The sequence below is a fragment of the Macaca nemestrina genome, chromosome 1 (assembly GCF_043159975.1).
Source record: "Macaca nemestrina isolate mMacNem1 chromosome 1, mMacNem.hap1, whole genome shotgun sequence".
Taxonomy (NCBI): domain Eukaryota; kingdom Metazoa; phylum Chordata; class Mammalia; order Primates; family Cercopithecidae; genus Macaca; species Macaca nemestrina.
This window is the reverse complement of record NC_092125.1, coordinates 180349559-180362254: the sequence shown is the minus strand read 5'-3', so window position 1 is coordinate 180362254 and position 12696 is coordinate 180349559. Positions and strand designations below refer to the sequence as shown.

General features: G+C 41.7%; 1 protein-coding gene across 16 annotated transcripts in view; it reads right to left on the bottom strand.

Annotated features, from left to right (window-relative positions):
• Window positions 1-2854: 2854 nt before the first annotated feature.
• LOC105495074 (LDL receptor related protein 8) overlaps window positions 2855-12696 on the bottom strand; it is an 84829-nt gene continuing 74987 nt past the window's right edge. For 12 of the 16 annotated variants that reach the window (XM_011764255.3, XM_071092784.1, XM_071092760.1 and 9 more), the window contains 3 exons: window positions 11190-11362; window positions 9882-10058; window positions 7037-7549 (listed from right to left, as the gene is read on the bottom strand). In XM_011764255.3, the coding sequence (XP_011762557.2) occupies window positions 7511-7549; window positions 9882-10058; window positions 11190-11362 (389 nt within the window). In that variant the 3' untranslated portion in view covers window positions 7037-7510. Of the gene's footprint in view, window positions 7550-9881; window positions 10059-11189; window positions 11363-12696 lie in introns of all 16 variants that reach the window. The other 4 variants (XM_011764254.3, XM_011764258.2, XM_011764251.2 and 1 more) reach the window with 3 other exon arrangements.

Here is a 12696-nt window from a genome sequence, read left to right as displayed (position 1 = left end):
TTTTTTGAGACAGAGTTTTGCTCTTGTTGCCCAGGCTAGAGTGCAACGGCTGGTTCTCAGTTCACCGCAACCTCCACCTCCTGGGTTCAAGTGATTCTCCTGCCTTAGCCTCCCAAGTAGCTGAGATTACAGGCACGTGCCACCACATCCAGCTAATTTTTGTATTTTTAGTAGAGACAGGGTTTCACCATGTTGGCCAGGCTGGTCTCAAACTCCCGACCTCAGGCGATCCATCCGCCTCAGCCTTCCAAAGTGCTGGGATTACAGGCATGAGCCACCGTGCATGGCCCCCAGTCTTAACAATGAGTCCTTTTCTCCCTGAAAAAGCATTAGCAGCAGAGTGTAGAGTAGGTGTGGTGGGGGAAAAAAACCATTGGACACTGGTTAAAATAATCTTTTGTTTTAACAATGACTCATTGTAACCAAAGGTGAACTGACTCAACTTTTTAGACTTCAGAGTTTCCTTCTCTTTAAAATGAGCATAAAAACGTACACCTAGCAGAACTGTTATAAGAAACAATGTCTCGGAAACTGTAAATTGCTATAAAACCATGACATTTTTATTACAAAACACCGCATATTGGTGGTAACAAGGGAACTGTATAAAAGAGAAGGGGGCTAGACACAGTGGCTCACACTTGTAATCCCAGCAGTTTGGGAGGCTGAGGCAGAAGGATCACTTGAGCCCAGAAGTTTGAGACCAGCTTGGGTAACATAGGGAGACTTTGTCTCTACAAAAAATTTAAAAATTAGGTAGGTGTGGTGGTGCACACCTGTAGTCCCAACTACTTGGGAGGCTGAGGTAGGAGGATAATTTGAGCCTGGGAGGTCAAGGCTGCAGCGAACCATGATCATACCACTACACTCCAGCCTGGGTGACGAAGCAAGACCCTATCTAAAAAAAAAAAAAAAAAAAAAAAAAAAGAAGGGAACCATCAAGCACCTAATAAATGTCAGCTCCTAGGCTGAATGGGATTACCTGTGCTTGTTTTTCGAATCATCACAACAATTTTGAGGTGGTAATTAGAGTTAAGTGTGTAGAGGGATTAAGCAATTGCTACAAGGTTATTTTCCAGGAGTAAAATTATAAAAATCATAAGTGAATCTGGGGATCTTCAGATGTGGCAAATAACAAAAGTGTTGAGAAATTTAAAGGACACACAACTCCAGTCAGGCTGTAAAGTAATCCAGGTTTCTGGATATGAGACGTGGTGTAACTGAAAGAGCATGGTCTGTGTGTGTCTGCCGTGCCTGCATTCAGCATCATTTATTGAGCATCCACTGAGTGTCATGTGCAGAGAGAGAGGATACAATGTTGGGCAAGACAGTTCTTTACAGAGCTTGCAGAGGAGGAAGTTAAGGAGCATACAAGCAATTACAATGTAAGGATAAGATTTCCAGTAAAGGAAGCACAGAGTACTATGGAAGCACATGAGGTGACTCCTAATACAGTGTAGGGTCCTTAGGGAAATGTTCCTGAAGGAAATGTTCCAGACAGAGGCCCAGAACTGTGTGATTAGAATATAGAGCAGTGAGTGATGAGGCTGGAGATGGGGCAGAAGCTGAATCATGAAGGGCTTTATAAACCATATTAAAAGAGTTTGGGCACACCCAAGAATATTGAATTTTAGTGCCAGCAAAGCAGTTGAAGGGCTTTAAACAGGAAAGTGGAAATAAGTGGTGGTGATACATCTATGGCACTTTAGAAAGACACTTTGGCTGCAGTGTTGTGGGTTAGATTGGAAAATGAAGAGACTAGACGTATGACATTCAGATAAGTAGTTAAAGTAATCTATTAGCTGGGCAGGGTGGCATGCGCCTGTAGCCCCAGCTACTCAGGAGGCTGAGACAGGATAATTGCTTGAACCCAAGAGGCGGAGGTTGCAGTGAGCTGAGATCATGCCGTTGTACTCCAGCCTGGGCAACAGAGAAAGAGACCTTGTCAAAAAAAGAAAAAAAGAAAAAAAAAAGGCAAGCAAAATAATTATCCAGGCATTGTGGCATGTGCCTGTAGTCCCAGCTACTCAGGAGGCTGAGGCAGGAGGATTGCTTTAAGCCCAGGAGTTTAAGGTTGCAGTGAGCTATGATCCTACCACTGTACTCCAGCCTGGGTAACAGAGTGCGACCCTGTCTCTTTAAAAAAAAAAAAAAAAAAAAAAAAAAAAAAAGTAAAGGAGATAGAAAAGTGGATGGATTTGAAGTGGAATACCATAATTTAAAGGGTGGGCAAAGGAGACGAAGATGTGGCCAGAGAGATAGGAGAAAAACCACGAATATGGTATCATGGAAGCCAAAATAAGAGTATTCCAAGAAAAGAGTGGCTAACAGTGTTAACTACTGCTTCCAGGTCAAGAAAGATCAAGACTGAAAATGTTTACCAGATTTATAATCGAGAAGGTCCTGGATGACCTTGGCAAAAGCAACCCCAATGGCATGGGAATGAATGGTAGGGCAGAAGTATTGGGATGCAAGTAGGCAAAAATTGTTATAGAAGTACTGAGGTGAGTTATCTAACCTAGTCTTAGAGAGAAGGGAAGGCTTCCTGGAGGAGGCATTACCTAAGTGGAGTACTCAAGAACAAATAGGAATTAGTCATATAGAGGCAGAGAAGGAAAATTTAGGCAGAGAATGCTACGTTACAATTGATCTTAGGGGGCACTAAAAATAACCTTGTGACTTTGGGCAGTTACTTCACCCATTTTCTCATCTATAAAATGGGAGTGGATAGTATTGATAGTATTTACCTCACCGAATTGTTGACAAAGATTGAGATAATGTATGTAGAATACTGGTACACATTAGGGACTCAGTTCACTCCCGCTCATTAAAGTATTACAATGAAACAATACTTAAAGATTTTTTAAAAATGAATTTAATCTCTCTCTAGAAACAGTGCACTGATTTTACAAATGTCCACATTTGGTTTTCAGTTTACCAAGATTATGTTAGTACAGCTAGTGAGATGCAGCACGCCATCTTCAGCCCCCTTGCCTCTGGAAGAGACACCAGACTGCAAAGGGCACCGCGCACAGAAGCTAATGGAACTTGAATGAAAAGACAAAAAGAGCAGAACTGGTTAGTGTGACACAACATTCTAACATGCCTGATTCTTACATCGAATATGGTAACTTGAGGGTTGGTGGGGGAAGACAAACAAGGAAAATCCACTTGGGAACAATTTGATGAAGTTTGCAAACCAGCATTTTACCCCCAAATTAACAACAGCTTGTATGGAAAAAAAAAAAAATGCTATTTTAAAAGTATATGGTTTGGACAGGTATCTGTTTTCTCTTGCAGTTCTTGTAAAAAAGTATCAAAACCTTGGCTTTAAATATATATATATATACACACACACACAAGTGGCTTTTTAAAAATTACTTTTTATAGCACAAAGTGTTTGTAAATGCAGAGGTTTTCTGCTAATTCTTGACTGTGCACATGGTGCATAGCCTGAATGAACAGAGCTTCCTGATTTTTTTTAACTGAAAAATTGAAGCAGTAATTCTTTAACCTTCTAAATTTTCCATACCCTAAAAATACAGTGTGAGAAGACTGTTACTCTATCTTCATGCATTTCGGGAAAAGGAATTATTTACTCTGAAATGTTTAATGCTAACTCATTTATATTTTGTGAAATGATGAGTGTATGGCTGGAGTTTCGGGGGTAGGGTGGAGAGGCTTGCATTCCTGTGCCATTTCCCCATTCCCACCAACGCCTGACTGGACAGTGATTGGTATCCCCTCTCCAGACTCAGTGTCTTCAAAATTTTCAGTTTTTTCTCTCACAGTTGAGAAGATCTAAGAGGCTCTCAACAACATGGCATGCTTCTGTGAAAATCCCACTGCCCTTGTATTAGTCTTCGTTGACCATATAAAAAAATCTTTGACTCAAATATGTGAAAAGCAGTCAGCATTTTCCTTTGGCCACTGGAAAGCTTGAGGCTGAATAACATCAGGTCTGCAAAGTGCTGGCAATGCATCCTAATGAATTTTCCATGATGAATTTAGTGCCTTGTACACAATGATCAAGAGATGCTTAATTGAATCAGAAATTAATCTATTTTATAAAGTACTTACATTGAACCTCTTTCCATACAGCCTCATTTCTTGACCCCTTGAGCCTTTTGTTCCTGTTAGAATGAACTGTGCAGTTCCTAAAGTCCCCATGCTATTTCATACCTCTGTGTTTTAGCTCGGTGTGTCTCTGCCTGAAGCAGCTTGGAATCCCCTTCTTAATTTTAAGACTTAAAGTCACTTCTACGATGACCCTATTCCTCATCTTCTCAGGTAGAAAGACCCCTCTCTCCATTGTGCCCTAACAGTGCTCTGAATAGAATCGATGCCTTTTTTGTTTCCACATATATCTTCCTCCACTGCTACTGTGAACTCTGTAAAGTCAGAACATGTGTGACTGACCTTTACATCTGCAGTGCCAGGTGTGTAGTTGGTATCTAATGAGTGGTTTTAGTGAATGAATATACTGCAGTCATACTGAGATAACTGGAGGGATCAATAGGACTTACTGCCATACATTTAAATCCGATCTCATTCTCTTTTTGCCAGTTAATGGGTTACTTCAATCTGTTTTATAAATAATCCGTGCTATCAAAAGTAGATAAGTAGTTTTCATTTTCTCTGTTTCTAGAAGGCATTTCAGCTAGTGCCTTTGTAATTCCACTGGAGGAGAGGTAGACCATAGTATAGGTAGCAGGTCTGATACAATGTTCAGGCAGCCCAAAATAGTCTTCCTGCAGATGGAAATGGAGGAAAAGCACTGGGACTGGCTTCTGATACATTTTCTGCCCTCTTGGCATTATCTCTGAGCTTCCTTCCAGCTCTATAGTCCAGTGACTCTGTGATCTATGATTGGCTGTAGATACCTATGCACAGGGGGCAAAAGGCAAAAGATATGTAACTACACCTCAAAATGAGGCTGAAAAGCCTCTGCGAATGGGGGAAGGTGGATCTGACTCCTCAGGTTTCATCTGTTTACTGCTGTCCAACAAATGAGCATTTCACAATTTGTTTCTTGTAAAGGGTTGCTCCCATAGCTGCCTCTTTCAAACTGCAGTTATAGCATATGCAAGAAACATGGATGTCTCCGAGAAAGCTGTGAATTTCATCATCATTTTGAGATCTCAGGCTGTATGTCCAGACCCCATTCATTATTTTTTTCTGTGAATGCCAGGATCTGACCGAAAGTTTAGAAACTATGCCTTATCCACTGTTATCATTTAATTCCTTGGAAAATTCAGTTTCTTTGGAAGAAGGTTACAGGAAAAGTCACTTGTTTTGAGTAAATTTCCATGTTTTTCACTGTCATCATTTTTCTTCAGTCAAAAATAATTTTACTCTCCGTTCTTAAAAGAATGGTAATGTGAGTAAGCTCCATAGGAGTTGGCCACCTGTTCTTAAAATTCTGTTTGGTATTGGTCATTCTAGGTCAACTGCATTTACCCTCTCAATGGAATATTTCAGGACTATCAACACATGCATGTCATGAGGAGATTGCTGGATTATGCAAAACACAGTGCCCAAGCTCCAGAATATAGTTATTTTCTTAGAGTTTAGGAGGCCAAGAGTGATGCAGAGGAAGGTCCTAGGTACAGGATGCTAGAACTCCAGAATGTCTGACTGAAAATTCAAAGGGTATCAAGCTGGTGAGACATCCAACCTTCATTGAGTTGGGGGCATCTGGCAGGTAGGGATGGGAAGGCATTTGGTTAAGTGTGTCAAGTTCCAGGTATGATGAGATTAGATGCATCTCCTCTGCTCCTACTTAAGTCAAACACTTCCATGTTGCACCTTGTCCCTGGTTGTCTACTGGGAGTAAGTGGCAGAACAACAGAGTTAAGAAACTCAAACTCTTTCTCTTTGGATGGGAAAGCCAGTGGGGACTGAATCCTTCTGGGACTATAGGATTATGTTTCCAATGGGAGACCCCACAAATAGAAAAGAGCACTTCTCCCTTCCTCCCGCAAGGCCAGGAAAAGCAAAGAAGGTGTCTATAATGAAGAGCATCTATACATATACCCAGAGTTTTTCCTTTTATTTACAAAGCAGTAAACCAAATTCCTGTGTGAATATAAATATCCAATATACTATAATATTGTGTATGCCATTTCCCCCCTCAAATATGACTTCAGTTTTGGCCAGTTGTTCTGACTTAAGCCAAAAATTAGTTTCATCTATATGAACATATGATGGTAAGTAACCTATTTATTACTTTAAAATGTTTCCCCACATAAAGGAAATGGTAGAGAGTAAGGGGAAAAGAGAAATAAGAGATGTAATAAAACCTATTCCACCATCTTTATTCTCAACCACAGCATGTCCCAGATGTTCAGAGCCTGGGCCAGTCTCTATAGTAAACTTGGGCTGTTCTGGAAATGTCTCCACTTAGCTCTGTAAGGATGGCACCCTTCAGGGTGCTTCAGAGGAAACTTACTGAATTCAACCCAAGTGTCCTGAAAGAAATTGAAGAAGTTACTCAAAGAGCTGAACTTTAAAACAAGGAGTAGCTGAGGGTGAGGCATATTCTATCTTGAGTTTCTGAGCACTCTGGTACCATGGAATATCTCTACACTGACCTTTGCCAAAGCCAAGAAAGCCCCAGTAGGAGTCACAGCAGCCATGTGTGAGCTGAAAGGCTTTTCCTGACTTCCTGGGGTCGCAGGAATGGCCAGAGGTGAAAAGATTGCCTTTTTTACTACATAATTGCACAAACCATGGTATCTGTTTTCTGAGCCAGATTTCCAAAGGCTTTTCTGAAAACTACAAGATATACCCCTTGTGGACTGTGTTAAAATAAATTTATCTTTATGTATTTGAACAGTAGCCATAGATGTGCCTCTTCTCTACAGATTTTTCTGTCACACACATACACATATAAACACACACATATACACACACAGAGTCTGCGTGGTGGGCCAAACATGCCAAAAATAAATACTCTCGCTTCTCTAAATTATTTATAGAACTCATCTGATTTTTAAAATATGTTAATAAATAATCTAAATGGGGGAGGGAGTTGAAGTTTTTTTTTTTTTTTTTTTTTTTACTTATGTTGATGGATAGCCACAAAGCATAATCATCTTATTTACAAAAAACAAACCCCCCAAAACCTAAAAAAGTCCCCCCAGCAACCAAACATCTTCTGTAAATATATTTTTTAAATGATGAGTAAGGTACTGTGCCATTGGCCCCCATTTGGTTATGTGCATCATGTTAGTCAGCAGTAGCCATTCCACGAATTCCTCATGGGTAGTGCAACCAGTTAAAAAGTGTATAAAACATTATACATAGAAAAACTCTCACATCCTTTGGATGTTTGCAGTTCATCATAACTTTGTGGTTACCTTTCCGCAACATAAATTTAAAAAAAAAAATCACACACACACATACACTCACACAGACCCATATATAGAAACCCATTCATCCAGTCATACACCATCCAGAGTGTAGTGGGTGGGACTGAATTCCATGAGGCACGAAGTGGGTGATCCCATCCTCAGGGTAGTCCATCATCTTCAAGGCTTAATGCCACTCGCTGGGGAGACAAACCAAAGAATTCATCGTTAGATCCATAAGAGTTACTATTTATTATTGACAAAGTACAGACTTATGTTACTTTAACAGGTATTAGCTCACATAATCTTCAAACTCTCCCAAGAGACAAGATTTATCCTATTTATTTTACAGATGAGAAAACAAACTCAATGAGCTTAAGTAGGGTTTGTTCTGGATCACATAGCAAGTGGCTGAACTAAAATTTGATCCCAGGTCTGTATGAATCCAAAGCTGTAGATTTTTTCATCATTCTGTTTTGTATCTTTGTAAAGAAGAGTTGCTCAGATCTAAATTTTCTCAATCCTCCCTTATAGGATTTTAGGTTTGGTCAATTTCAGTGGGTTAGCTTTGGCAAATGTTAAATTTCAGGCTATGGGGTTACTTGTCTCTAGCATGCTAATCACATTTAGGAAGGTAATATACTGCACCTTCCCAACAGATTAAACAGAATCGGGAGGCAATGCAGGTTAATTAAATTCCATCCCTCTCTCCCTCACCCCTACTTTCTAGTCATTAGGTAGATGCTAGACTCCTGTCTGCCAAAAATGGCTGACCATGAGATGGTGAGCCCACTAACCCCTGAGCCAGTCTATTCCATTGTGGACAACAGATTTAAATTCTTTTCTATATTAATGTGAAATTTGTTTGTTTATATCTTCTGACATTCCCTGATTCCATCTCTCAGACTCAGAGACAGTTCTACATAGGACAACCCTTGAAATTTATAGATGGTGTTTGAATTCCCTTCCCTTCATTCTGAGTGTTTTCTTCTCCAGGATAACATCTAACTTTCCCCATCTAGTCCTGATGTAATCTTGTTTGCCTCTTTTCCATTTCCCAGATACCCTCCTTTGGAAAGACCCTCCCCAGCTTCAGTATTTTTCTTATAGTTATGTGAATTCGGGCCCGCCAGTTTACTTCTCTGAGACTTAGTTTTATCATCTATCAAATGGGAATAGTAATAGGACCTACCTCACAGGGTTGTTGAGGAATCAAATGAGATAATGCATGGAGAGTGTTTAATGTAGTACCTAACAACGCATAGGGCCCAGAGTATCCTAGGTCAACGTAACCAGCATAAAATAGAATCAGACTAGTATCTCCCATCTCTGGACATTCTACATATGATAAAAAGTAACTCTACTGCCTTTCAAGTCATCTTTGGGTTATCTGTAGTTTTTTAATGAATGCAATGGCCATCCTCCACTAGTGTAGATAATTGAGACTACCTTATTCTAGTCCAGCCACCCTCCCACTCTCTCCAAGACAGATCTCTAGGCCAAAGATAGGCCCCAGTAGTGATGGTACAGTTACCGGAGAAATCGACAGAGGAGAGACAGGTTGTTGAGAATATTGATTTCCAGAGCTTCAAGGCTATTTACCTCATGATATAAAGGAAAGAGCATGGGCTTTTGTGTATATACAGACTGGAGTTTGAATTCTGGTTCTGCCACTTCCTGGCTATGACCTTAGGCAAGTTATTCAATTTCTATGAGTCTCAGTTTCCTCATCTGCAAAATGGGGCTAATAATATTGGCTTGATAAGGTTATTTTGAAGATTAAATGAGATAATGTATGTAAAACACTGAGAACAGTGTCTGACACACAGTAGGTGCTCAATAAATGTTGATTTCCTCATTCTACTACTCTATTTCTCTGCAACTGGCAGAAGCTTATTACTCAGTCCTTAGACTCATCAGGAGTAACTCCCCCTGAGTCATTTCTTTCTCTGGAAATAATGTCATTTTACATGTGCAGAGTGCTTTGTAAGTCACAAAGTGCTCTCACATGTGCTATCTCACTTGTACTTTATAAACTCAGGAGGCAGGTAGAATGCGGGTTATTATTCTCATTTAACAAATAACAGTGAGCAGAAAGAAGTGACTGAGATCACAGGGCTGTGGAAGGATGGAACTGGGAATTTTCTTACTCCAAGTTCAGTGCTTCTTCCACTGTGCCCCCTCTGATCTTCAAAAATTGGTCAAGCAACTATTTTTTTTGGACTGGCCGAGGTTAAGGATCCTCAAGGCCGTCTGCTAACCCTCCTCATTTGCTCCATCTCATTTCCCATGTCTCCCCTTCATGAACAATTTGCCTCAGCAGCAATTCTGTCTGCTCTGCCCCAAACTTGATCGCTTTCTTCCACATGCCATTCATTGGTCTGTGACTAACCCATTTTTCTTCTTTGCTCCAACACCCAGCTTACAATTTGCAGCCTTCCCAAACCAGAAAGCCTTCTAGGATTGGCTGCGCCTGCCTTGGTTCATGCCCTCACTCACCAGCCCCTCAGACTTAGAGTGGCACTGCCCTACCTTGGACTTGACGACAGGCAGCTCGGAAAGAGGGTTCCTCGGGAGTTGGTGCAGCTGTGACCTTGGTTCCCCCGGCAAGACAAAAAGCTCCTTGAGGGCAGGGGCTGGGTCTTCCAGTTCTCTGGTCTCCCCAAGACAGGGCTCTGCCCACAGTGGGCGATCAAAGCTGCTGATTGCCTGACAGGGGGATGGCACTGTGGATGACCTCTGAGGTCACACTCAGCCCCCTGACTCTGCTGTATAACAGTGACACCTGTTGTGCCACTTCATGGTCCTCATTCCCCCAAAAAGCCATGCTGTGTTGTGCCTTTAAGCCTTTGCACATGCCTCTATCTGGAATGCCATTTCCCTCCTTCTCTCCTGGGAAAACTGCTATTAATCTTTCAAGGACATAGTCCATCTGTCACCTTCTCTGTGAGGCATTCCTTGCCTGATTCTCCAGACAGAATTCATAGCTCCCTTGTTGATGTTTCCATAGCATCTATTCAACAAATATTTGTTGGGAGTCAGCCATACTGTGCTAGACATCAGGAAAACAGATTAATCAGACAGTTCTGCCCTCAAGGATCTTAGGGTTTAGTGAGGAGACCACTGAGTAAAAGACAAGTGGACTACAGTGTGATAGGGGCTGTGAGGCAGAGAGGCCCGGAGGACTGTGGGAGAACAAAGCAAGCCAAGGATAGCTTTCTAGAAGAGGGGACTCCTGAGCTTCCACCACGGCACTCAGCACACAATTATACCACTGTATGTTAGTATCTCTAACTCCCTACCAACTTCTTGGGAGCAAGCACATTCCTTATTGACTTTTGAATACTTGATATCTAATGTGCTTGGCACATAACTGGCATACAGTATTGAAATGAATACATTTGAATTAAATGGCCACAGTTACCCTTCCAGGCCAAAGGTTCTGAAAATTTACTGAGCAGAAAGAGACATTTGGCTTTTTTACTGCCAGGAAAAGCCTCTAGGTACAAGATGGTCCTGATACCTTTTTACCTTAACCACCTACCCCAGCATTTCTGTGTTCCCCAGGGCCTAGAACAGTGCCTGATACATGGTACGTTCTCGATAAATGTTTCAGGAAGGGAGGAAGGAGGAAGGGAAGGAGGGAGGAAAGGAAGGAAAGAAGGAAAGAAAAAAGACAGGGAGGGAGGGAAGGACAGAAGGAAGGAAGGGAGGGAGGGAAGGACAGAAGGAAGGAAGGGAGGGAAGAAAGGATGGGAAGGAAGAAAGGATGGGAGGAGAAGAAAGGATGGAAGGGAAGATGGTCAGAAGGTAGGAATTCTCCCAGTGAGAAATACTTACTGCAGGATAGACATGGCCAATCTGAGCAGTCCTCCCTATATGGAGCTCATCTTCATCTTCTTCTTCTGTTGTTTTCCTGTAGACTGGGTTGTCAAAATTCATGCTTTTGGTGTTCTTCCGCTTCCAGTTTCTCCAGATCAGGTATCCACTCATGCACAGCAGGGCTATCACCACTGGAGGAAGGACACAGGAGATTGGACCTCCAGCAGGCTCCAGCCCACTGCTCAGACATCAGTGCAAGGCTTGTCACCACTCCACCTTTCCTGCCCCTTGCTCCTCAGGCTCTGTTTCTGCATGTTCTTTTTCTGCTGTTTGAAAGCCCATCTCTCATCCCTTCTTTCCCTTATTAACTATTCATCCTTAAAGATCCTGCTCAAAGTCTTCCCCAACTGTGGGCAGAGGCAGTTGCTCTCTCATGTGTGCTCCCAGATCACACACAGTATCTTACTTTATGTATCTGTACTCCCAACTAGATAGCTCTTTCAAGGCAGGGACTGTGTCTTTTTTTTTTTTTTTTTTTTTTTTTTTAACTCTTTATGCCCAGTTCCTAGCACTGAGTAGGTGCCTAGTAACGTGCTGAATGAATGAGTGAATTTTACCACACCTTTGCCCTAATGCTGCTGCTTCCCTACATTTCTCTAAGAAAACCATTCTCTCCCAAAACTGGGGGGTGGAGAGTGGGATGGGGCCAGGTACAGTGTTTATTTCCAAAGGTGAGGCTCCACCTGAAGAAGAACATCTCTAGAAGGAGACACAGAGGGCAACATAAGCTGTGATTTAGAATAAATGAATATGTTAATGATTAAAGGAGGAAGCTCTGTCCAACAGAGCTGGGTAAAAATGGAGCAAGTAGCTCGTAAGGTGGTTAGCAGTCACTCAGTATCCCAATGGAGGCTGAATGATCACCTATCTAGGATGGTATAGAAGGGGTTTCCGTTTTAGTAAGATTACAATAATTGATATGCACTAAAGACAGAAACAAGGCAGTTACCACTGGTAATATTTATTGTCCTAGAGATCTAGCTATGCAGTAAGGCCAGAAAAACATTTAAGAGTATAAATATGGGAAAGGAGGCCAGGTACAGTGGCTCACACCTGTAATCCCAACACTTTGGGAGGCCGAGGCAGGCAGATTACTTGAGGCCAGGAGTTCGAGACAGGCCTGGCCAACATGGCGAAAACCCATTTCTACAAAAAATATAAAGTAGCTGGGCATGGTGGTGGGCACCTGTAGTCCCAGCTACTCAGAAGGCTGAGGTGGGAGGATTGCTTGAACCTGGGAGGTCGAGACTGCAGTGAGCCACAGTAGTGCCACTGCACTCCAGCCTGGGCAACAGAGGGAGACCTTATCTCAAAATAAATAAATAAATAAATAAGAGAAAGGAGGAAACCAAACTCTTATTAACAGCTATTTATATTTTTAGGAACTCTGAACCTGGTGAAAAACTATCAGAAATAATCTTAGTTAATCAAGAATCAACATAAAAGATCATTACCTCCTTTTTTA